This window comes from Ostrea edulis, chromosome 3 (assembly GCF_947568905.1).
Source record: "Ostrea edulis chromosome 3, xbOstEdul1.1, whole genome shotgun sequence".
NCBI classification, from domain to species: Eukaryota; Metazoa; Mollusca; class Bivalvia; order Ostreida; family Ostreidae; genus Ostrea; species Ostrea edulis.
The window spans coordinates 4,884,528-4,909,053 of NC_079166.1; the positions used below are offsets into that span (position 1 = coordinate 4,884,528).

The 24,526-nt window shown below is 36.3% G+C and overlaps 1 protein-coding gene across 1 annotated transcript in view; it reads left to right on the top strand.

Annotated features, from left to right (window-relative positions):
• Positions 1 to 24,526, top strand: part of LOC125672755 (uncharacterized) — a 188,624-nt gene that overhangs the window by 129,475 nt on the left and 34,623 nt on the right. The window contains exons 135-164 of the mRNA XM_056159795.1: positions 15 to 169; positions 2,936 to 3,145; positions 3,989 to 4,216; positions 4,515 to 4,557; positions 5,070 to 5,230; positions 5,782 to 5,949; positions 6,415 to 6,627; positions 8,058 to 8,100; positions 9,075 to 9,232; positions 9,533 to 9,718; positions 9,811 to 10,026; positions 11,101 to 11,143; positions 11,357 to 11,517; positions 11,739 to 11,918; positions 12,837 to 13,058; positions 13,148 to 13,190; positions 13,516 to 13,676; positions 13,811 to 13,870; positions 14,124 to 14,336; positions 14,820 to 15,054; positions 15,320 to 15,422; positions 15,779 to 15,932; positions 19,304 to 19,530; positions 20,096 to 20,255; positions 20,863 to 21,088; positions 21,287 to 21,494; positions 21,605 to 21,802; positions 22,492 to 22,795; positions 23,442 to 23,680; positions 24,297 to 24,486. Coding sequence (XP_056015770.1) covers positions 15 to 169; positions 2,936 to 3,145; positions 3,989 to 4,216; positions 4,515 to 4,557; positions 5,070 to 5,230; positions 5,782 to 5,949; positions 6,415 to 6,627; positions 8,058 to 8,100; positions 9,075 to 9,232; positions 9,533 to 9,718; positions 9,811 to 10,026; positions 11,101 to 11,143; positions 11,357 to 11,517; positions 11,739 to 11,918; positions 12,837 to 13,058; positions 13,148 to 13,190; positions 13,516 to 13,676; positions 13,811 to 13,870; positions 14,124 to 14,336; positions 14,820 to 15,054; positions 15,320 to 15,422; positions 15,779 to 15,932; positions 19,304 to 19,530; positions 20,096 to 20,255; positions 20,863 to 21,088; positions 21,287 to 21,494; positions 21,605 to 21,802; positions 22,492 to 22,795; positions 23,442 to 23,680; positions 24,297 to 24,486 — 5,108 coding nt within the window. The remainder of the gene's footprint in view (positions 1 to 14; positions 170 to 2,935; positions 3,146 to 3,988; positions 4,217 to 4,514; positions 4,558 to 5,069; positions 5,231 to 5,781; positions 5,950 to 6,414; positions 6,628 to 8,057; positions 8,101 to 9,074; positions 9,233 to 9,532; positions 9,719 to 9,810; positions 10,027 to 11,100; positions 11,144 to 11,356; positions 11,518 to 11,738; positions 11,919 to 12,836; positions 13,059 to 13,147; positions 13,191 to 13,515; positions 13,677 to 13,810; positions 13,871 to 14,123; positions 14,337 to 14,819; positions 15,055 to 15,319; positions 15,423 to 15,778; positions 15,933 to 19,303; positions 19,531 to 20,095; positions 20,256 to 20,862; positions 21,089 to 21,286; positions 21,495 to 21,604; positions 21,803 to 22,491; positions 22,796 to 23,441; positions 23,681 to 24,296; positions 24,487 to 24,526) is intronic.

Sequence of the window (24,526 nt, forward strand, 5' to 3'; positions counted from 1 at the left end):
TTGCCTGATTGCAGTTTTACTGTTGAAGACTTGTATGGAGAGCGCCTGTATCTTGTGAACATGAACGTCAGTTTTTGCTTCGAGTCTGATGGAGATTGCTACAAAAGTATAGCAGTGTATCGAGAAACACTTCTACCCAAGCGAATCTGCCCCTGGGATCAGAGTCAGAGTGAGTAATTTAGGACAACAGGATAATATTCATTGAAATTAAAAGAAGAGAAATTATTTAGACTTTGATTTACTGATAATTATACCCCCCGCAACAAGTGGAGGGGGGGGGGGGTATACTGGAATCGGGTTGTCCGTCTGTCCGTCCGTCTGTAGACGCAATGGTTTCCGGACTCTAAAGCATTATCCTTTCCACCTACCGTCACCATATCATACATATGGACTACCCATGGGATGAAGATGTTCCCTATCGATTTTGGGGTCAAAAGGTCAAAGGTCAAGCGCACTGGACATCGAAGTAGCAATATGGTTTCCGGGCTCTAAAGCGTTATCCTTTCCACCTACAGTCACCATATCATACATATGGACTACCCATGGGATGAAGATGTTCCCTATTGATTTTGGGGTCAAAAGGTCAAAGGTCAAGCGCACTGGACATCGAAGTAGCAATGTGGTTTCCGGGCTCTAAAGCGTTATCCTTTCCACCTACAGTCACCATATCACACATATGGACTACCCATGGGATGAAGATGTTCCCTATCGATTTTGGGGTCAAAAGGTCAAAGGTCACGCGCACTGGACATCGAAGTAGCAATATGGTTCGGTTTGTCATGCCATTTGTTTTTTACACTCAGAAAAGAGGTAGTTTATACCTATTACCAACACCCTTTGGGAGATTGGGGTAAGCGGGGGGTATTCTTAGTGAGCATTGCTCACAGTACCTCTTGTTTATATCTGAGGAAATGTTAATATTTAATTTTTAGGTCACCTGAATTCATTCAGGTGACCTATTGCTATCTGTTTTTGTCCGTCGTCGTTCGTCGTGCGTTAACATTTGAACATTTTCAGCTTCTTCTCTGAAACCCCTGAACCAATTTCAACCAATTTTGGCATATAGCATCTGTGGGTGGAGGGGAACAAAAATTGTGAAATTCGTGGTCCCTGCCCCCCCCTGGGGCCTGAGGGGTGGGGCAAAAACCATCAAAATGAGTGTAATTTTAAAAAATCTTCTTCTTTACTCCTGGACATCAAGAAGCCAAACTGTGGGCATAATTATAATGAGCGTTGAGCCCTCTACCAAAATTGTGAAATCCATGGCCCCTGGGGCAGGGGTTCTTGTGTTAGGGTGGGGCTCTATTGGTCATATAGTGAAAATGTAGAAATTCTTTGAAAATTTTCTCTGTCTCTGGGTATTAAGTAGACAAACTAATAGCATGGTAATGATGAGCAAGGATGCCTCTTTATACCCCCCGCAACAAGTTGTGGGGGGGTATACTGGAATCGGGTTGTCCGTCTGTCCGTCCGTCCGTCTGTAGACACAATGGTTTCCGGGCTCTAAAGCATTATCCTTTCCACCTACTGTCACCATATCATATATATGGACTACCCATGGGATGAAGATGTTCCCTATCGATTTTGGGGTCAAAGGTCAAGCACACTGGACATCGAAGTAGCAATATGGTTTCCGGGCTCTAAAGTGTTATCCTTTCCACCTACAGTCACCATATCATACATATGGACTACCAATAGGATGAAGATGTTCCCTATCAATTTTGGGGTCAAAAGGTCAAAGGTTAAGCACACTGGACATTGAAGTAGCAATATGGTTTCCGGGCTCTAAAGTGTTATCCTTTCCACCTACAGTCACCATATCATACATATGGACTACCAATATGATGAAGATGTTCCCTATCGATTTTGGGGTCAAAATGTCAAAGGTCATGCGCACTGGACATCGAAGTAGCAACACTCAGAAAAGAGGTAGTTTATACCTATTACCAACACCCTTTGGGAGATTGGGGTAAGCGGGGGGTATTCTTAGTGAGCATTGCTCACAGTACCTCTTGTTAAAAATTGTGAAATTCATGGCCCCTGGATCAGGGGTTCTGGTGCTAGGGTGGGGCTCTATAAGTCATATAGTGAAAATGCATTATTTCTTTGACAATCTTCTTCTCTGTCCTTGGGTATTAAGTAGACAAACCAATAGCATGGTTATGATGAGCAAGGATGCCTCTTTCAAAATTGTGAAATTCATGGCCCCTGGGTCAGGGGTTTTGGTATTAGGGTGGGGCCCTATTGATCATATAGTGAAAATGCATTTTATTTCTTTGAAAATCTTCTCCTTTGCTGCTGGGTATTAAGTAGACAAACTAATAGTATGATAATGATGATCAAGGATGCTTCTTTCAAAACTGATGGCCCCTGGGTCAGGGGTTCTGGTACAAAGGCTGACCACATAGCTATTCAATGTTTCTTCCATCCAAAAGTAAAATTCTTATATTTAAACACAAACCTAATTCAAACATGATACTCAGGTGACCTATAAGGCCCCTGGGCCTCTTGTTTGTTTTGTTGGCTGTTTTTCAACTGAAATCATGGTCATAACTTCTGACACATTAAGACATAAATTCCTATAGTTTAGTCAAATTTGATAGCAAAAAAGTTTAAAACTATATGTCAAGATAATACACATGCATCCAGGGATATTTTTTATGCACTTCTTCACTATACATGGTCATGGCTTAGTATGGGCTCTTATATGGATTGGCAAAGCTTTTAGAGTCTTGTATCGATAACAGCAAGGTGATCCGGGTGAGTGTTGTTGTCTATGGCGTTTTTTTTCACTAGTGTACATGCTTAATACTTGTCTTCTTTAATTCAACACTTAATTTTGGAGGTTTTATCACACACACACTCACAGATGTGTGTGTGTGTGTATATATATATTATATATAATCCTTTTGATGGTAATTTGTGAATTCTGAAGGTTTTTCATTGAGTGGATGGAAGACACAGCACGGTATCCCATTTGGAGTTCCGCTGAATACCTGGACGAAAGCTCTCCTACTGGAACATCTAGACATCGCACAATACAGGGAATTAAATGAATGTCAGAGAGGAGAAGGATTCTACATATCCAACACCTTCAACTATAGAGACTCGGGATTTAATCAAAATGCTTCAAGTATACCACAATGTAAGTGTGGAAGTTGAAAACTAGTTATCAGTTGTCAATTCTAATTTTGATGTTACGCTGACCACTGAATGCATAAACTTTTAAGATGGTTAGAGACATTCCCTTAAAATTTCTTGAAAAGATTGAGTGAGATTATCTCACTTGAAGATTGTCTATCAGTTTTGACTAAATGTCGCCTAAATGGGGTATTTCAATGTGGTCAGAATTTAGGTTTCTAGACTTAGATTAAGGACATCATTTAGATACCTACCCCCAAAAAAATTAGCAATTTGCAGCTCAACTGGTTATATCTTTGATGCATACTATTTGTGGTTTAAGTAAACTCTTCAAGGAAATCTACAAAATTTTAGGGTTAAGTTCTACATTTTTATTTCCCTGGGAAGCCTAGAACGCTATAACAAAACTTTTCAATCAAGAGAAAAGGGAAACGGTTGTCAGGAATGGGGTTCTGGCTAAACATAACCAGTAATCTGTAGCATGCAGGATGTTTCTTTATAAGACAATATTAAAAACAAGTGAATGCAAGTACTTCTTAAAAATTTGAAAATAACACCATTATTAACTTGGATTATCATATATTCAGAGGACCATATTTGTTCGAAGAATTCAGCTTTAGTCTGTTTGTCCATCCATCCGTGTTGCACTGTGGTGTGGTATGATGTTCTTTGAAATAAATGTCTTGAGAGTGTATGATTTTCCCAATGCTTGGCATCATCTGTAACAATGCTGTGTGATATAATTTTTCATTTTTTCTGTTGACATGCTCAAGAGAGTTGTCCTTTAGATTTAAATGGCTGTGTTTCATTCTTGTGTTGTCCATGAAAACGTCGTGCCTTGTTTCAGTGTGCCAGTTGGCTGTGGATTTAGAAAACAACCCCCTGACTCTGGAGTCAGCAGGGGAAGTAACTTGTTATGTCCCTAGTCTTTGTACAGCTGTGGACTGTTGTGTGGAGGTCCCTGCACTGGACATGTCATTCCATACCTTCCTTTCCATTGACCCCTGTCAGTATATGCTCAAGATTGGGATTGAAAAGTACAGCTTTCAGAAGTCGCTTGATGAACTGAGTCTTGGTAAGTTTCATTGTGGATATGTATGGCTTAACCAACCAATGTTTGGTAAGTTTCAATATGTATATAATTATATGGCTGCAGCTACAAATTAATGTCTTAGTAAGTTACAATATGTATATGTATGACTGCTACAAATTAATGTCTTGGTAAGTTACAATATGGATATGTATGACTTGGTAAGTTACACTGCATGTAAACATATGGCTGCTAGAAACTAACATAAACCAAATTTTCCCTCTTAGTTTAAAAATGTATATTTAAACTGTATTTGTATAAGTGTCAATTCTTTTCATTGCAGGCCAAGATGAAACATTTACTTTAGCAGGGATTATCAAGCTGATGTAAGATAAGAAATTTAAAATCAGATTGTGATGTATAATTTAAATTTTATTAATCTTGTACACCAAAGTCATTAGTCATGTGACCTTTTGCTATGTGTGTTGTTAACTTTTGAACATTTGAATTTCTTCTAAAAAAAAAAATTCCTAGACAATTTGGCCCAAAAATTGGATTGTAGCCACTCTTTTTGGGTAGGGGAACAAAAATTGTGAATTTCATTCCCTAAACACCCGGGGCCTCTGTGGTGGTCCAAAAGTTAATAAAGTGATGCAATCTTTAAAACAAAAGTTCTTCTGTATTCCTAAACATGTAGTGTTGTGTGGGACAAATCTTGTACTAATAAGAAGCACTTGCTTGACACACAGGTTGCTCATGGTCAGACTATGTATTATAATCCATAGCCAGTGGCCATTTGATCAATGTCAATATAGTGGGGACAAAATTGAAAGATGTCTGTTCCTATGTTACAATTGTATAGAAGAACTGAATGGTATATTCAATGTTATTTTAACAGCTATAAAGTAGAGGACCTGTCAGCAGAGAAGTTATACATGATAACATTGAAGATGAGCATCTGTACAGAAACATCAAGATGTGAAGCTAATCATACAATTTTTAGCAACATGCTGCTTCCAAAACAGCCTTGTCATTGGAATGAGGGATTTGTCAACTCGAGTAATTTCACATTTTATTTAGTTGTCATACCGTATAACGGGTATTTTCTGCGAGTGGAAATTTTGCGACCTGATCCCTAAAAGGTAGCAAATTATAATCTGCATTTCCCATTATTTTGGTTGCATTATGCATATATATATATATATATATATATATATATATTGTGATTGTAAGTTTTGCTGATATTTCAGAAAATACTTGTTATACTGTATTTAACTTAAAGTTTATTATTGTGTATAATCAATCAATACATGATGATAATAGAAATGGCCTAGCTCAGTGACAATTGAAAAATCTTCAAATAAAAAAAAAAACCTCAATGGTTTGAAGATATTTTATTTGCATCAATGAACAATTTGGATTGGAAACAAGTTCTAGCTGTAATTTAAAATAAATCATTTTACAACATCCACTACATATATCTTGGGTTACTTTTATACATTCAATTTCTATTGCTGAAAAGGTGTTTCCAGACCAGATAAATATGTCCACTAATTTGATAATGTGGGTAAGTTTCGAATATTCTTAGAGTATTGATGTGATATTTATAGACTTCTCGGGCTCTGCCTGGGTCACCAACAATGACTACGCCTTTCCCCTGTCTGACTCTCAGTCTGCTGAGCTCATGGAGGAGGTGAGAGCTGCTCGCTACCTACTGACTGAGTCATGTGACCCAGACTCGGGAATCTACTCATCTACAGCTAATGGCTGGAATAGTTGTGAGTATCATTTAATAGTACAGTGTGCAATTCCATGGAGTAGACTTCACAATGAAATCACAAGTCTTAAATAAATATATGCATGTTATATTAACTTTCGAAGTCAGACACTGAACAAGTTTCTCAGGATAACACAGCACAATACTGATTTAAAAGATGTTTTTCTCTGCAAACTGATGCATGATGAAAGGGCCATTATTATGTTCAGTTGAATGTCTTCAGTTATATATTGAATTATCATGTACAATACATGTAATATGTTTAAAAGCATTCCTCATCTGTAAGATCAGCTAATGAATAATAATACTTAAAAGTTTAGTAACTGCAATAGGGGTTCAACATTGGTTATATTTTTTTATATTAAATTCTTTTCAATATATGCAAGTTTATATAATGGATAAGTAAGTAAATGGCAGCTTTATATTCTATAGCGAAATCGGTATTGAAACTCGGTACATATTGTAGATTGTCCTAAAGAAATACAGTTGTCAAATTTGACTGAGAGTCCCGCAGTGTGTCATTTGTCTTTGGAATGCAACAAGATACTTTGCTGTGTCAGTGCAGAGAGCATCAGAAGGACTTTCCAGGTAGAAATCAGTCTTGATTCTTGCTCCAAAGTTATGCTCATCAAACTGGAGAGACTCGCCATCAAAGTAGATCTTCTGGACTATCAATTTGGTATGTACCACACTTACTGAAACTATTCTGCTAAGACTTGTTATAATTACACTCTTCGTCTTGAAGTGGCCCCCAGTCAAAAAAGAAAAAGTCTTGATATGCTGTATGTTTGCAATTTTCTATTTCACCTGTATTGGGTTTTTAGGTCACCTGAGTTGCACAGGTGACTTATTGCTATTGATCGGTGGTGTCCGTTTCTAACTTCATGATAACTACCCTTCCATTTCTGTTCTTTAGTATGAAGCATCTTTGGTACAAGAGGGACATAAATTGTAAATTTCAGAACTCATGCACCCCCAGGGCATTAAGGATGGGTCAAAAACTTCTAAAACTTGACCAATTTTTAGAATTCTTCTTCTCTACAATCACACTTATGGAAGAAAAACTCATTCATACTTATGTATAGCAGGAAGGCCTTTACCAAAATTGTAAATTTCATGATTCCTGGAGTAGAGGTTCTGATTCCAGGGTGGGGCCAAATTTGACATGCTTATGAGTAAAACTTGAATAACATTTTTAATGCTGTTGAAACTAAATGTAAAGATTTAGAAGGAGCAGGTAGCCCTTTACAAAAATTGTAGATTTCATTATACCAGAGGTAAGGGTTGTGTTAACAGGATGAGATCAAAATTATCATAGTTATTAATTTGTCTTTATCATTTGAAAGGATTTTCCTTTAATTTTGGGGATGCTGCATAGAAACCAAATGCATATTTAGGAAAAGCAGAAAGGGATGTGCCAAAATTATGAATTTTGCAGCTCCAGGGTTCTGACTCTATGACAGGTCCAAAATAGTCATATGTATAGTGTTGACATACATGTAACATTTAGAATTTAGTTTAGAAAAATATTTCAGACTTGATAGTCTTTGGGGGTTGATGATACTTTTAACTAATATTCAGGTGACCAATAAGATATGTGGGCTTGTTGTTTGTATGATTGGTTTCTTAATCACTATAATTAGAGTTCAAATTAAAATACATGAAGTAGGGAGGGGGGGGGGGGGGGGGGGGTACTCCTGTTTACAAGCAGTTCACTGTCTTTGACTGTATAAAGAGATATTTGGGCTTTCCCCACCTTGTGTGTAACTTTTGTACACACTTTGTATTTTGTTTCATTCCAAATCCAATTGAGCCAGTTTTTCAAATATTTGGTGAGAGGGAATGTGTGGTGGTGGGGGGGGGGGGGGGGGGGGGGGGGGGGGGTAGCGTTCATTGTGTTGGTTTTTGAAATTTAAGTAACTTTCAATTTTTACATTGTAAGAACTTTTTTTTTTATTTTGCATATCGAGTGTGAAAAAGTTGATGCAACAGAAAGATTTGAAGAGGAGATTAAATTTGAATGTATTTACCAGAAAATGTTTGTTACAGTATAACTATGATGAAGATATAAATGTAATATTAATTGTCTTGATAACAATTGCTTTGTAGGTACAACCCATCACTACAGTCTGGTGGGATTGCTGAGAGCAGAGTAAGTAAAACACAGGACAACTATTATGTTGAATTAAAGTGTATGCCACCCCAAATAATTAAGGAGGCATATCCCATTTATCGCTAAACCTTAGTATACTTGATTCCAGCAACTCATATGACATTTGTGGAAATAAATAAGCCCTGTACACCACAGTCAATAACAATTATCCATAATTTGAATATGCTGTGGTTCTTTCACATCCATCCCCCTCCCCCCTACCCCCGTTTATTTCAAGTTCGTAGTACCTTTAAGTAGATCTCTGTAATTTTGTATATATGAAGTTACACAATTTCAATCAAATGTAATCAATTTGAAAAAATAAAGTACCTGATGGAAATCACAGAGTGTTCAGTACTGTAAAACATCCTTACAGCAAACACACGATGAATCCACTGTCATTTACAGCAAAGTAATTTTTAAAACACAGTTACAGTGAACACACTTATGATGAATTCACACTTACAGTAAAACATGGTTACAGTGAACACGCTTATAATGAATAACAATCATACAGTGAAGTGATTTTCATTTCCCGAAGTTTTAAAACATTGTAAATTTATAGGATATAATAAATTATAGCGAAGTGTGTTTTACTGTATATTGAATAACATTATGCCTGCAATATGTACATGGAATAACATGTCCAGTATTAGCATCTTGAACTTGATATGGAGCTATTCGCAACATGGATCTAACCCAGTAAAACTTGATTTTGTCTGCAGCTGTGTCTTCAACTTGAATTATGTACCCCCTTTTTACTGACTCTTTTGCAACATGGCTAGTGGAATTTCAAACTATGACACTGTAGCAAAAAACGTCTAGTGTAGATAAGCATTGAACATGCTATGAATTATCTATCAAATTTTGTTGTTGTTATTCAAACAAGAGTAGAAGTCATCCTTTGAAAGAAATGGTAGATTTGTATTGTATTTTAATCTCAATTCCTGTCATGGGTTTGTATTTTCATTTAGTTTAAGACTGCATGATTTGCCATACCAGAAGAAGTATATGATGGATCTCGCTATAAGTGTGTGTCTGGAAAGCAGTGGGACCTGCATGTTAGTGGTGACTGTACTGGACGGTTCTCTGATTCCAAAGACGGCGTGTGATTGGTCATCTGGACTGCAAGGTAATACTGTGGAATCATCAGATCCCGTGGGGACTCAAATAACCCAGGAATTTCAAACCACACCGAAATTCATAATTTATGTTTCATTGTATGGAAACCATGAAATTACATACAAAGGAAACTGTGAAATCTTGACAATCCACAAAAACTGGGCCTTATGAATTTAAATGATTCTACAGTATGTAATATAAGGTCATATTTTCAGATATCATAGACGCATGAATGATGAAGTTTACATTGTAAATAGATATGCTATGTTTAAAACAAACAAAATCAAAAAAACTTATTTTCATTAAACAGGATTTTCCTTACAAAACTGGCTTGTGACAAATGGCGAGAGTACGGGAGCTGCCTCATTGCCTAAGCACGTGCAGCTGATGTTGCTAGAGGAGAGAGGTGTATCCAGCATGATGAGGGATACCCCCTGTAGTAGAACCAGCGATTCCATGTACAACACAACGATGCCCGTGAATGGATGGGTAACAGGTAAAGTTCTGAGGAAATCTAAGTAAAACGCTATCATGTTTTACCAATCGAATGAGCTGTATTCAGTTTGATAAATGTTTTGCTTCTTGCAGATTGTGTCTCGGGGATGTCAGACTTGCCAGACTTACCATCAGAAATAACTTGTTATAATCACATCTCCTGTACTGCAGTCACATGTTGTATGGACGTTACAAAGTTTGACAGCAGATCTATTGAAGTATCTATCATCTTTGATGAGTGTGCCAACTTCCTAACCCTGACCATAGAGAGGATATCTGAAACTGTTTATTTGCAGGATTTCTCCTACGGTAATGTTAATTAAGCAGGAAGGAGAAGTAACAGCCATTTGTGTTGATTTGAGTTCATATGTTTTAAAAACGTGGATGAGTCTTGTTATGTCAGTAGTGAACTTTTGTTTTATTTTTGACTTTGTAATTTTTGGTGAAAACATATGTACCACACAAGTGACATTTCAACTTGACATAAAAACATCATGGTAGTATTACACATATATACAGATAATCATAAGGAATGGATGTTTTGTTAGTATTATAGGAGACATAAAAACCTCGTACACATATATACAGATAATCATAAGGAATAAATGTTTTGTTAGTATTATAGGAGACATAAAAACCTCGTACACATATATACAGATAATCATAAGGAATAAATGTTTTGTTAGTATTATAGGAGACATAAAAACCTCGTACACATAATATACAGATAATCATAAGGAATAAATGTTTTGTTAGTATTATAGGAGACATAAAAACCTCGTACACATAATATACAGATAATCATAAGGAATAAATGTTTTGTTAGTATTATAGGAGACATAAAAACCTATGGCAGCATGGAGTAAACTATTAGCTTTGCTCCTTGTTTTCATAATTCAAAATATACACTTATTCCTAAAATCATATCCTCTGCAAATGAATACTCAAGAATTACCCAGTATCCCCATTTCTCTGTGCAAAGACTGAACCTGGGGGGGGGGGGGGGGGGGAAATGTGGGCTTGCTTGTGACCCTGACGCATGTTTTTGACCAAGGGTATACATAGTGTCCCTGACCAAAGGTCATTTTCTCAAGTTCAAGGTCACAGGAAGAAAAAGTTTGAATTTTGTCTGGGTTATAACTCTGAAGCAAAGAAATATTGAGTGTTCGTAATTGACACAAGCTGGTATGAATTTGACGTTTGAATTTATGGTACATGTATTTCAGATCTACCTAAGTTCCCATCAGGACAGGTCTAGTTTAAGATTTGAATCTTGTTAATAATTAATAACAATTGGGCCTCTTTTAGAATGAAGTTGTATGAAATTAGGACATTTTTTTCAATGTTACTCAGTAAGTCACATTTTCACATTGAATTTTTCAGGAACAGAGCAGAAATTTACATTGAAAGGCATTTTTGAATTAAAGTAAGCTTTGTTATATTTTTTCTTTCTGTTGTACACATAAGGAACAGATACATGATCTTTTCTGAACTTTTCTCATATTCATTTTAAAATTTATATGGTAGAAATCCAGATTTAGTTATGTAGTGTAATCATGAATTAAAGGACACTTTATTGAAATGTTTGTTAATGGCACAGAATGCTCCTGATTTTTGTAAAATATAATTTTTCCCACAGATACATCGTAACTCAGAACATGTTGACTCGGAAGTACGAGTTCCAAGTGAATGTTTCAGCATGCTATGAACCTTTAATGTGTGATCAGGCTGTTACCGTTCTCAATCAGACATCATTTGACATGAAAAACTGCACTTATCAAGAAGGCTTTCTGGATTCCAGTAAGTTTAATAAAACTATTGCAATCTTAAAAACAAAGGGGGGGGGGGGGGGGGGGTTCAAGGTAAAGTACTTGAAGCATTAACAAGTAATTTCAAATTGATAAAAATTCTACTGTAACAGTTGAGACTTAGATTTTGTTTTACAAACATGCAAAAATGTTGTAGCTGTTATTACATGCATTTCACATCTCTCTATAAATCGAATATATGTTATTTTGCAGACTTCTCTCTGATTGCTTGGTTGGCATCTCATGCTGTCCCTTCTGTTGATGATATGACTGTACCCAGGGCCAGTGAACTCCTGATGGAGCTTGGACTGGATCACTTCCTGGACTCCACAGACAGGTGTTCTCTGTCTGACACTGTGTATGGAGCTGCAGATGTAGATGGCTGGAATAATGGTATCGATCAGGCATTCACACCTATATATATTTTTTCCCTTTCTGTTTTTTTTTTTTTTCTTGGAAGTTTTCAATGCTTATTTTTAGGTCTATTGTGCTTGTAATGCATACAGAGTGTACATGTAGGTGAAATGAGTCAGAAAATTCATTAAAAAAAAAATTAATTTCAATTGAAATTAGATGTAATTATTGATAGGTATCAATGATATATTGTAATGTAATGATCCCATCTCTCTCTCTCTCTCTCTCTCTCTCTTTCTCTCTCTCTCTCTCTCTCTCTGGTTTCTTCCCAGAACCACTAGCTTTACAGATTGTTCTTTGTTTATAGAGGTGTTGAAGTAGTAAAATAATTTAATATGAACATTTCAGTAGTCTGACCTACAATTTGTGGAATGCAGAATTTATGAAAAAAATCGATGTTTTCGCATGTTCATTTGAATGGAGGAAATCATTTTTCAAGCTTTTATGAATTTAAGAAATAATTAGCAAAAATTCTTTTGAAATGACATGATGAAGATAAATATACAAAAATCATCATGTAGTGTTGATTCAGGTTCAGATCATTTTCTCGCGGGAGAAAGGGGGATAAGTTCAGAATAAGAGCCTATAGGAATATATATTAACAGTTTGATACATAATTCAAGTTTGTTCAAATTCTACTTTAATGCTCAACATAGGACCATACTTTAGGCCTAGAGTTTTACGTACTCTGACAATGTTTTCTATGAGAATCTTGATTCACATCAAGAATAACTGTGTGAAAAATTGTCAAAGTAGCTCAAATTTTAACCTTCAGCTCTGCAAGGGAAAACAAAATGTTTGATATTATATTCATTTCTCAATAAGCCCATGGTGATGAGATTCACAGGCAGCTTATTTTCAAATGTCATTGAATGAATTTTAATTATTAATAAACAGAGTGTCCAAAATTTCCAAACTACACTTTACCAACCATTACACATAAAGAACGAATCCTGTGCCACATCCCATCATCGTGTGACAAAGTGTCTTGTTGTGTCTACATTGCTCCTGTTCAGAGACACACAGAGGTGGAACTTGTGTTGAATACCTGCAGTTACCAGCTGGAAGCTACAATCGATAATCTCAAAATCACTCGGAACTTGTTCACATACACGTGGGGTAAGTTTTCCTCGTATTTGGTGATATCGTATAATGTGATTTATTGTTTGTGTTTTCATTTATAGCTACTATTGCATTACAACTTGTAGGGACAACAGAGGAGATTGGAATTCATGGGGTTGTTAGATTTGGGTAAGCTGTTAATAGCTGCAGGACTGTAGTTTGAGGAGGGGGGATGGGATAGGTCAGATCCAGATATTCTAAAAGCTCAATATATGGCACAACTGCAGATATTTTGCTGGAATTGTTGAGTCGTAATTTGAAGGTTTTTATGATAACTGGATCTGTTGCTCTCTGGAACATTGTGTCACCTCTTCTAAGAGTTACAGTCCTGCTGCAGAAAGTTAAAAAGCTTGTGACATTTAATTAGTCCATGACCACATCTTTGAAAAGATCCAGAGCAACATGACAAGCATAGAAAATGGACATCTAACTGTGAAAACTTTTGTTTGTATAGGTTTCATGTTACAAATGTGATTACTGAGAAGAAAATTAAAGTTGATGGGAATATCAAATTGTGTTTTGAACAAAGCAGCTGCAATGATTTGTTGAGCTTCCACGACCTACCAACAGCTTATCGTACTTGTAATGAAAGCATTGGAGAGGCAGCGTTTGACGGTTAGTATACAGTAGTAATCCGAAATACAAGTCAGCATTGTTTGGTATCCGCTGTGTAAAAATGGCGATGGTACTCTTTCTGAAGGAGAATGTGCTTGATTTAGAAATCAGTTAAATGGGATGTCTTTTTGTAGGTATCAGCTTTGACTTTTGGAGGCAGACACAGTGTGGAATCTTTAGTTTTGATGCAGCAGGTAATATTATTTGATATAGACAAATGTAATACCAGATGCTGAAGGATAGATGATAGATAGTACTGTACATGTGTATTTGATTGTGCAGCTAGAATTATGGATTTTGTATCTTGCCTGATTCTATTCAAACTGCTACATTGTACAAAGTTGATAGATTCTAGAATTTTGACCAATTTTCTTTTTCTTTTTTTAAAGTTTTTGTAGACATACAATTGTGTATATCAGTCTTTGTTAACAAAAAAATATTTTGCAGCATGTACTCCCACTGATATAGAGGGTATTCCTGTAGGAATACGGAATGATTGCCGGTACCTATCTGACTGTAGTGGTATAGAGTGTTGCTTTGAAAATCAGTTCAGTCTTGGGAGCCGACGGAATTTCTTCAGTGTAAGGATTGACTGTAACAACTTGGAATTCCAGTTAGAGAACAAGAGAGTGCAGAAATCCTTGTCAGCTCTTTCTGATGGTAAGAACCCTTTAATAAATTATCTGATACATTTACTCTGTGAATATCAGCATTTTGAAATATGGTCCCCTGCTATGTTTTTTTTTCTTTTTGTGGGGGGGGGGGGGGGGGGGGGGGGGGGGGGGGGGGTTGATTGATGGATGGTTTATTTTGTTGATGCATAGATCATTAAAGTGAAAAGCAGTTCAGTGTATTTGAAATTTGATTTTAATTCCAGTTACAGATAAGATAAGTTTATTCCAATTTTGGGCCCAGACAAACAGTAAGACAGTTTATAAAGAAGGAAATTCAAAAAAGAAAGAAAGTTTACAACATTAACTACAGGTTACATAGACTGCAAACTGCATGTGGATGCACATACTTGCTACACTGAAACAGTTATGTAGATCTGACATCTAATTTCTGTTAGATGGAATGCAGCTGTGACTTGCAGCAATTACAGGCAACCATGCTGATAAACTTAAATGTTTTTAATGTGTACAGGTACAGAGTACATTGAATCTTTTGGAAGTCCACCTGAATTTCAAGTGAACTACACCAAAATAGAGAATTCAGCAAATCATGCCCTAGGAGTGGTGTTACTGGTGGCAGAGTCGGTTCCTGGGTCTTCTGGAATTGCCACGTATGATATAATGAACTTAACCTCCACCAGGATCACTCCATCAGGATGTGTTACAGGCAGAAGAAGAAGACGGAGAAGATCTGTGGATGTCTCAAAGTAGGTCATTTCCTGACTGATGGAATCTCTCAGTCATTTCAAACTTGTAGTCCTCTTGAATATTGTACTTAAGAATTTTAAAGGTGTCTTTATCTAATGAATTTACATGTTTATTGCTAATTATTTTCATTATTTGTGAGTTAGAAACTGAATAACAATACATTGCATGTGATAAAGTTCATCTTGACAATTTTAACTTGAAAAACACAATTGGAAAATGCTAATTACATGTTGCATCAGCTACATTTTTATTTTTGTATTTTAGATTGGATCCACTAAAATTTATAGAAGGAATAAGGACTCTTCTGGAAAGTGATGCACCGAATGATGACTTTGAAAAGTTTTGGCAAAGGACCATTAAGGAGAATGTGTGTATCCCCCTCCATTTGCGTGCCTGTATCATTCATCAGTCACTACAAATGAATCTTCACACTTCCTTATAAATATACATTTGTAGATGAGTGGGATTCTGGATTTTGTTCGGTAGCCCTGTGGGTACTGTCCCATATTAGAATGGCTCAGTGTGTCAAATATTTCAATACAACTTGTTTAATATCCCCTTCAAATTTACTGTAATTATAATTTTAGCACCAGATTATTGTGCATTAATCAGTTTAAATATTTGAAAAATATCCATTCAGAGAGGGCAAAATATATGCATAAGATTGTGTAATGTCAGTACAAAGTGGATAGGAGGGTAACATTCTTTTTATGTATGTTTTAGAAACTTGAAAAGGCAAAGAATCTGGCTGCGACACTTTTGTCAAGCAATGATGTAACAACTGGGATAAAATCTCAGATACAGGCGCTAGGGTCTGGTAATCCATTCACCATTAAAACAACAGAGGATAGCAGTCAGTATGTTTCAGTTCAGGGAGGTAAGTCACAAAGTGGATAAAATGTCAGATACAGGCGCTAGGGTCTGGTAATCCATTCACCATTAAAACAACAGAGGATAGCAGTCAGTATGTTTCAGTTCAGGGAGGTATGTCACAAAGTGCTCAGAGCTGGATTCATTTGGAAGGTTCATTTTCTGAAATTGTTTTACATCTTTTTATAGAATTGCAAACTTACTCCTGAACATCTAGCAGACATACAGAAATCTCTGCCCATCCTTTCGTCAGTTTATATGTTTTTAGCTCACCTGAGCTCAAGTGAGCTTTTCTGATCACCCGTATTCCGGCGTCCGTCCGTCTGTCCGTCTGTAAACTTTTAACATTTTTAACTTCTTCTCAAAAACCACTGGGCCAATTTCAACCAAAGTTGGCACAAAGCATCCTTAGGTAAAGGGAATTCTAAATTGTTAAAATAAAGGGCTAGGCCACCTTCCAAGGGGAGATAATCAAGAAAAGGTAAAAATAGGGTAGGGTCATTAAAAAATCTTCTTCTCAAGAACCACTGGGCTAGAAAAGATGAAATTTATAGATAAGCTTTATTAGGTAGTGTAGATTCTAAATTGTTAAAATCATGGCCCCCGGGGGTCAGATGGGGCCACAATAGGGGATCAAAGTTTTACATACAAATATATAGGAAAAATCTTTAAAAATCTTCTTCTCAAGAACCACTGTGCCAGAAAAGCTGAGATTTATATGAAAGCTTCCTGATATAGTACAGATTCTAGATTGTTAAAATCCTGGCCCCCGGGGGTCGGATGGGGCCACAATAGGGGATCAAAATCTTACATACAAATATATAGGAAAAATCTTTAAAAATCTTCTTCTCAAGAACCACTAAGCCAGAAAAGCTGATATTTACATGAAAGCTTTCTGACATAGTGCAGATTCAAGTTTGTTCAAATCATGGCCCCTGGGGTTGGATGGGGCTACAAGGGGGGATCAAAGTTTTACATTCAAATATATAGGGACATTCTTTAAGAATCTTCTTCTCAAGAACCACTGAGCCAGAAAAGCTGATATTCACATGAACAGCTTCCTAACATAGAGCAGAGTTAAGTTTGTTCAAATCATGGCCCCTGGGGGTAGGATGGGGCCACAAGGGGGGATCAAAGTTTTACATACAAATATATAGGAATTTTTTTTTTTAAATCTTCTTCTCAAGAACCACTGAGCCAGAAAGGCTGATATTTACATGAAAGCTTTCTGATATAGTGCAGATTCAAGTTTGTTCAAATCATGGCCCCTGGGGGTAGGATGGGGCCACAAGGGGGGATCAAAGTTTTACATACAAATATATAGGAAAAATCTTCAAATATCTTCTTCTTGTGAACCATTGGGCCAAAGAATTTCACATTTACATGAAAGCTTTCTGACATAGTGTAGATTCAAGTTTGCAAAAACTATGGTCTCCGGGGGTAGGTTGGGGCCATAATAAGGACTACGGTTTTACATGCAAATATATATAGAAAGTCTTCTGATATGGACCAAGGTGACTCAGGTGAGCGATGTGGCCCATGGGCCTCTTGTTGTCCTTCCATTTCATCACCATTGCCTAGGCAGTAATGTCACACTTTGTGTACGTAATCCAAGTTAAAAGTTTGTATTTAAAAAAAGAAAGAAAAAGATGTAATTATATGGGTAACAGCTTTGTAAGGATAGGCATGAAAGACTTGGAGCTTATAGTTAGCATAAAGATTGTTCATGACTAGACAATGTCGAGAATCACAATGGCTAGGGCAATAATGACAAAATTAAAAATGAAAAATATTTTTCTTTCATGGCCACAATTTGTAATGAAGAAACACTTATTGTGATTGTCAAATTGTTCTTTTAAAAAAGTGATATCCATGCAGTTCCCAGACTTTAAAACGTGCTCTTTTTGTTTTGTATGTGTGTATTTGTAAATACGGATGACTGTTAAGGCCCATGTTCCAGTTGTTAATGTTTAGTTTTATATTGAATGCAAAAATTACTGCAGAACAAAAATATCGTAGCAACAGTTATGAAATGCCATTAGTTCCATGTATCAGTCAGTTTATCATTTAATGTAGGGGTCAAAATTAACTTTTTCTACCACGGGCTAATTTTAGCCTATGGTATAAAATCCACAGCTTAAAATGAAAACTTTCAAGCTAAAATAAAAGTAATGAAACCAGTGCTCTTTTTTCATATGTTTTATAAGATCAATGATTTTTCCCATGATTATACTGAGCATAGTGGGTCAACAGGCATCGTTTGGACAAGTCACTAACATAAGTCATATGGTGCAATATTTAGGTCCCTTGACGATTGCACCTTTATTCTACAACCTGTTTACCCAGGTCTAGATCCAAAGTCTTGCAATTTCATGCCACATCAAGGTTGTCACTAGGGATTTTTCAAAGCAAATCCCAGACTCGTGGTTTATAAGCAGCATGAGTCCCATGAACTATTTTGATAATTGTCTATGCAGTCAACAGTGCACTCTCATGTCATCACTACAAGCCGACCTTAATTCGACAACAAATTAATGTAGATAGGTCATGTCGGAGTGATTAATAATTGTTGTGATGAGATATAGTTGTTGTTTGTCGATGATCTGTCAATAATAACAACGACACTACTTTTCATTCTGATAAAAATGGCTACCAAAGACTTGGTAAAACATGAGACTTTTTTAAGATAAATAAATAACAAAACCCTCATACTTGGAATTCAATATAATCATCCCTTTAAGTGAACAAAATTCGTGGCACATGTCTATAATTTTTAATCGTAATGTGATGTCTGACCTTTAAAGCATTTATTTGACTCTGAGTTTCTTGAAAAAGGATAAAAGAAAAATACGAATAGAAACAACTGTTGAAATCGGTCGTTCATGTAAGCATTTGTATGATTCTGAGTGCAAGTTAAAGAAAAGCGAAATGCGCATCAACATATAAAACGGATACAATATGATCATGGTTTGTAAATCACCACTCGCTAAGATTTTCGAGTGTCCACTGTTTTTACTCACTATTTTTCAAATGTACTTGTATTGTGCAAGTATTTCTCACTAATTTTGAGCCCTGTTAATGTGGGTAAATTCCTGATGTGAAATGAAAACTTGTATCCGGTCCTATCTTAGGCCCTTGTAACCACGTATTGACCATACACTGAAATCTCTATTCTTGTTATCCTTCCCTTTCAGACTAAGTTTTGATGGAACACAGAAATCACTGTCCATCTGTTTGTCTTGCTGTCCATCTCTTTTTTCTAGAAGAAATCATGTGCTGACATTCTGAATATATTAAGCTGACATTAATGATTTTTTCGACTCCCTATCACAAGGTAACAGAATAATTTAAATGTCGACATCTTTTTTATTTTTTCAGGTGCCGCCATTGCCGACGTTTTGGTCAGTCCTTCTTCAATACCTGGGAGAAGCCACCAGCCATACGTTGTAGGCAGTGGAGTGACAACACAGGGGGCTAAGATACTGGGAAACAAGCTAGCATGTATGACGATTGGAGATTTGGAAGCCCTATTACAACTAAAGAATATTGATCCAGTGAAAGTGGCATTACTTCTGAAAGACATACAGGATCTAGCGAAAGCTCTGGTTAGATTAAAACCACTGATGTTTACACTCTTAACTTGATTTAACTGTGAAAATGCCAAATATCAATTGCAAAAACTCCATAATGACATCATTATGCTCTGCTAAGCAATATGTATATACATCACAATGCCAATCCGATCAATTTTTAAGTCAGCTCACAAAGCGAGATGCTACTTGGTCACAGCCGTCTCGATGAGGATTTTCAGCTGTTTACGAACTTTTCTGTTTATTCTTACACTGACCACAAATAAAGTCTGATTACTCTCTTCCCCCTTGAAGATTTTCTATTCCATTGTTGACAATGAAGTGTGAGTCTACTCTCAGCCCTTTCTGGCCTTTGATTTAAAGCATAAGCAGTACATGAAAACCTAAGTATTCTCAGAATATCCTTCACGTAATAAATCTCACTAGTATTTCATTCTTAGCTGGTTGTGGTACATTTCTATACATGTACATCTTGGAATAATGTGGAGCTAGTACATGAATGATGTCAGATTTCCTTGTTTTAGTACTCTGAATTCATCAGCAAGTTGTTCATGAATGAGGTCAGATTTCCTTGTTTCAGTACTCTGAATTCATCAGCAAGTTATTCACTGATGGAGCCAGTATATTTAGAAGTTTTGAATTGGAGCTCCGAGGAGATTTCAGCTTCCCCAGACAACAGGGAAACATGTTCAGCTTTTCAAAAACATTCCCTGTTGGAGGATTTTTGACGATGAACTTTGGTAAGATTTCATATTAATACAATTGAATCGGATGAAACTTATTCTGGAAATCATTATTTTACAAATACACAACAAAATATCAGCTCGATTATATGCAAGGAAATATAAAAAGAAAAAAAATCTAAAAAATGTCAATGCAATGAAATCTTCTAACTTCAAGGGCTTTTTAAAGAATACAACTCTACTGAGGTTAAGGTTATGAAAGGAAATTTAATGTGATTTGTAACTCTTCAGTATATCTACTGCAAAAAATTGCCTAATAGCTGCAGGTTGCTTACAGAAACTAATATGGCCTTATGTCATTACAGTGAAGGTTTGTTATCATGACATGGGACCTCAGTTTTTTAGGTCTCATCTGAGAGACCTTTAACTTTTTTTTTGTACTGAGTGAAGAATTTGATTAGATTTCAGAAATAATTGCTTCATTTTATATCTTAACTAAAAATTTACATGTATTTGAAGTACTATGCTTACAGTCTAACATTACATTTTGTCATGAGTGCATAATATTTATCTTGTATGAACAAAAACATTGAATGACAGAATAGGCTGACATCTCGATTATACACTGAAAGTGTTAAAATGAAGTTGTTTCTTTTTTATCCAGCCTTTGGAATTGACTACTACTTTGGTGTCAAGTTTGCTGTGGGTGCTAAGATTATGGAAATGAAAGGATTTGTGGAGGTAGAGCCCTATGGAGGTCTGGTGGTGTGGGGAGAACTGGGCATTGGATTTGCTCTGTATGGTAAACTACGCCTTGTTGGATACATCCTGGACACTGGTTTTCCGATTACAGCAGAAGTAGCTTTCACTAAATTTCCAATAGATGTTACGTAAGTAATGTAAAGGGCGATAATGAGGAAATACCATGGAAAGAGAATTTTTAGTTAGGATGTAATTTTGGCATATTAGAAAGGTTGCTAGAAGTGAACTAACAATTCATACCATGATAGGAAATAGGAATTATTTTTCTTAGATGTTATAAATTTTTTCATCTTTAGATTTTGTAAAATATACATTTTTTTCCACAGACTTAAGATGTACTTGAGGCTGACTCCTCTGAAACTGAGGCTGTATGCTCTGGTGACTTTGGAAATTGACCTTCTGTTAACAACAATTAAGCTGACTTTATACAAAGTTAAACTGTGGGAGTTTCAGACTGCAACAATTAGAAAACTGCTGATTGACAACTCAAAAGATGAGGAGGACAAAACACCCCCAAAACTTCAAAGCTTTGGTGTAAGAATATGTTGATAAAAACAATTCTAGAGTTACATTTTATGTAAGTTTTTAAAAGGAATTATTCTTTCAATGGAAGGGAGGTAGTAGTTGTATTTTTCTTGCTGCAGGGCACAACTCCTTCTGGATCGTGTGGAGTTCTACAAGTCGCGGGTCGAGACCACACAGAACCTCAGTTTACCATCAATGTTCTGGCTGAGGATGACAGAAGTAATGTCAATCTGCACTTGGACATCGGAACAGTGCCTGGGGGTTCTGACGTCATGTCGAAAAGACAGCTCGGAGGATTTTCTACTGCTCTAAATGATGTGAGAATTTTGTCTTGAAAATATTGAAAATGTTAAACGACATGGAAAATTATTTTTTCATACCTGTAAGAAAGAATGTCTAAGAAATTGGGCAAATATGAGTCAAACAATTTTTTGAAAAGATTTATATTGTTGCAAGAGAATTCTGAACTCGGGCATAGAAACTTTTTAATATGCCAGATACATACACTAACCGAAAATGTTTTGGGGAAATTGTGACTGAAATGTCACCCAAGTATTCAATAAAGTAATACAACCAAACAGATTTAAACATTAACAGATTCACTCCTAACTTCACAACAATATTCATCATCATCTTAGAACAACATAGAAACATTATAAAAGTAAGATGGAGGGAGTGTGAGTAATTCCAATAGCTGCAAGATGTTACTTAATCTGCAAGAAAGCTCACAAAGAACAGTGGGATGTTTAGCACTAATTAAATCTATTGGTCCAAATGTTTGCTGATCAATTCCACAACCAAATACGTTGCTCAAGTTAACATCCTGTAAGAGAGTAACTTTAAAGGTGCATTCTTGAATCCACCACTGCACTGTCATGCTATGAACAATCTACATGAGCAGATCCAAGCATATGACTTAAACCATTGCATGCACAATCTATATGCAAATTATTTTAAACTGGCTTAAAATTCTTATCAAGTTAAGAAGAAAAAACATTTATTCTAGATTCTACATCCAGCTGGGGTTCCTTTATACTTCACGGTGCACGTGTCCAATGAAGCGGGAGTAAGTGTCCCCGCCTCCTGTAAGCTGGACACGTATGACATGACTATACCAGGAGGTAGGATGGCTGAGTCCTTTACCTCCACTAGTAACCCCAGCATTCTGAAAGGAGTAGTCACTGTGTATGAAGATTCCTCCCTCAAACATACCATGGTGGCTGTTGGATATGGCGAGGGCATCTATGGAGAACAGATCGTCAAATGGACATCTACTTCAGTCGCTGCCAACACTGTTGATTATGATGTCGGTGAGTGAACATTTCTTTTATTGATGATAACGTTTCTTTCTTTAATTGCTGAAATGACCTAAACTTACAAACTAAAGTGAGCTGTTCTTTTTAAAGATCTTCCTTTGATATGCAAGTCTTTAGGTCTGTCAAAAAGTTTTGCTATGACAAACTAAACAAGTCTACTGGTACAGGGAGGAAGGGAGGGGGGGATACAATCAGATTGGGGGGGGGGGGGGGATATACACACAGAATTTCCTTTGTTAATATTAACATTCACAGTATGAGGAGAAACTCTTTGAATGAACAATAGCTCCACAATTTGTGTACTACAGATGCATAAGTTGCTAGTATTGTACAGAGTTCGTAGTCCTTCTGGACAAGGATGAGCCATATAATGTCCAAAGAGCATTAGTTGCCCAAATGGGACTCTTGATTATTATCTTTAATTACTCTGTTATAACGGTTACATTTGAGTGCCACTTATGTAAAATTTATGTACTGCAATACATACATACAGGAAAAAAGTTTTCCTTTTCTTGCTGTACAGTACATAATTAGATTTAAAAAATTATAAAGTGGAAGAAAAAACTATAGTGACTGGCTTTTCATTGTTGAAAGGAAAATTTTGTCTGATGATCATACATTTACATTATTTTTATTTTAGGCCATGATCCCTTAAATCAAAAGGTGATGACCCTTTTCTCGTCTGGAAAGCCGGGGAGACTTGTTGGGAGAGGCATCAGAGTAGCTGAATACCAGAAGATCACCACTAAGGAAGAGTGTGCAGCGAAGTGTAATGCATTGCATGCGACAAAGTGTTTAAGTTTTAATTACGACTATGGATCGTCTGGGCAGTGTGAACTTCTGGAGGCCATTGAAGGACAGGATCACAAGACATCACATGTAGGTATCACATCAATGTCTTGTGAAATACAAGTAATCAACAGTAATCAACTTGTTTTTTAAAAATTGAGGTGGGGGGGGGGGGGGGGGGGGGTCTTATTAATGTATGACCACTTAAGTAAGAAATTGACCACCAAGACATTGAGGGGTTGGTTGGACTAGTCAATTATCTACAAAAGAGAAAATAATTACTTGAAGCTTGGAAGTTTAACACCAGACACAAAGGTTGCGTATGACTGGAGGTGTAACTTTGATATAAAAATAATTTACACAGTATTTGATCATTCTTTATGAACTTCTCCAATAGGATGTAGTATTTGATAATCCTTTATGAACTTCTCCAATAGGATGTAGTTTTGGATTATTCTTTATGAACTTCTCCAATAGGATGTAGTATTTGATAATCCTTTATGAACTTCTCCAATAGGATGTAGTATTTGATTATCCTTGATGAACTTCTCCAATAGGATTGATGAACTTCTCCAGTAGGATGTAGTATTTGATAATTCTTTATGAACTTTTCCATTAATTTTGATTATCCTTTATGAACTTCTCCAATAGGATGTCGTATTTGATAATCCTTTATGAACTTCTCCAATATGAACTTCTCCAATAGGATGGGCATTATATGCACTTTGAGAAGCTGGGCGTGGGATCCAACAGAGGATTTGAGTACAACAACCTACAGCTGCCACATGATCATCTCTTCTACTTCAACTTCCGCATAATCAACAGTCTGCAGTTTCAGAACATACTGTCATCCAAACCTATAATCACCGATTACACCCCTCCAGATCCTACGTCATGTACGCATTTCTATCCTTTACTGTGTGCCTGTTAATATAA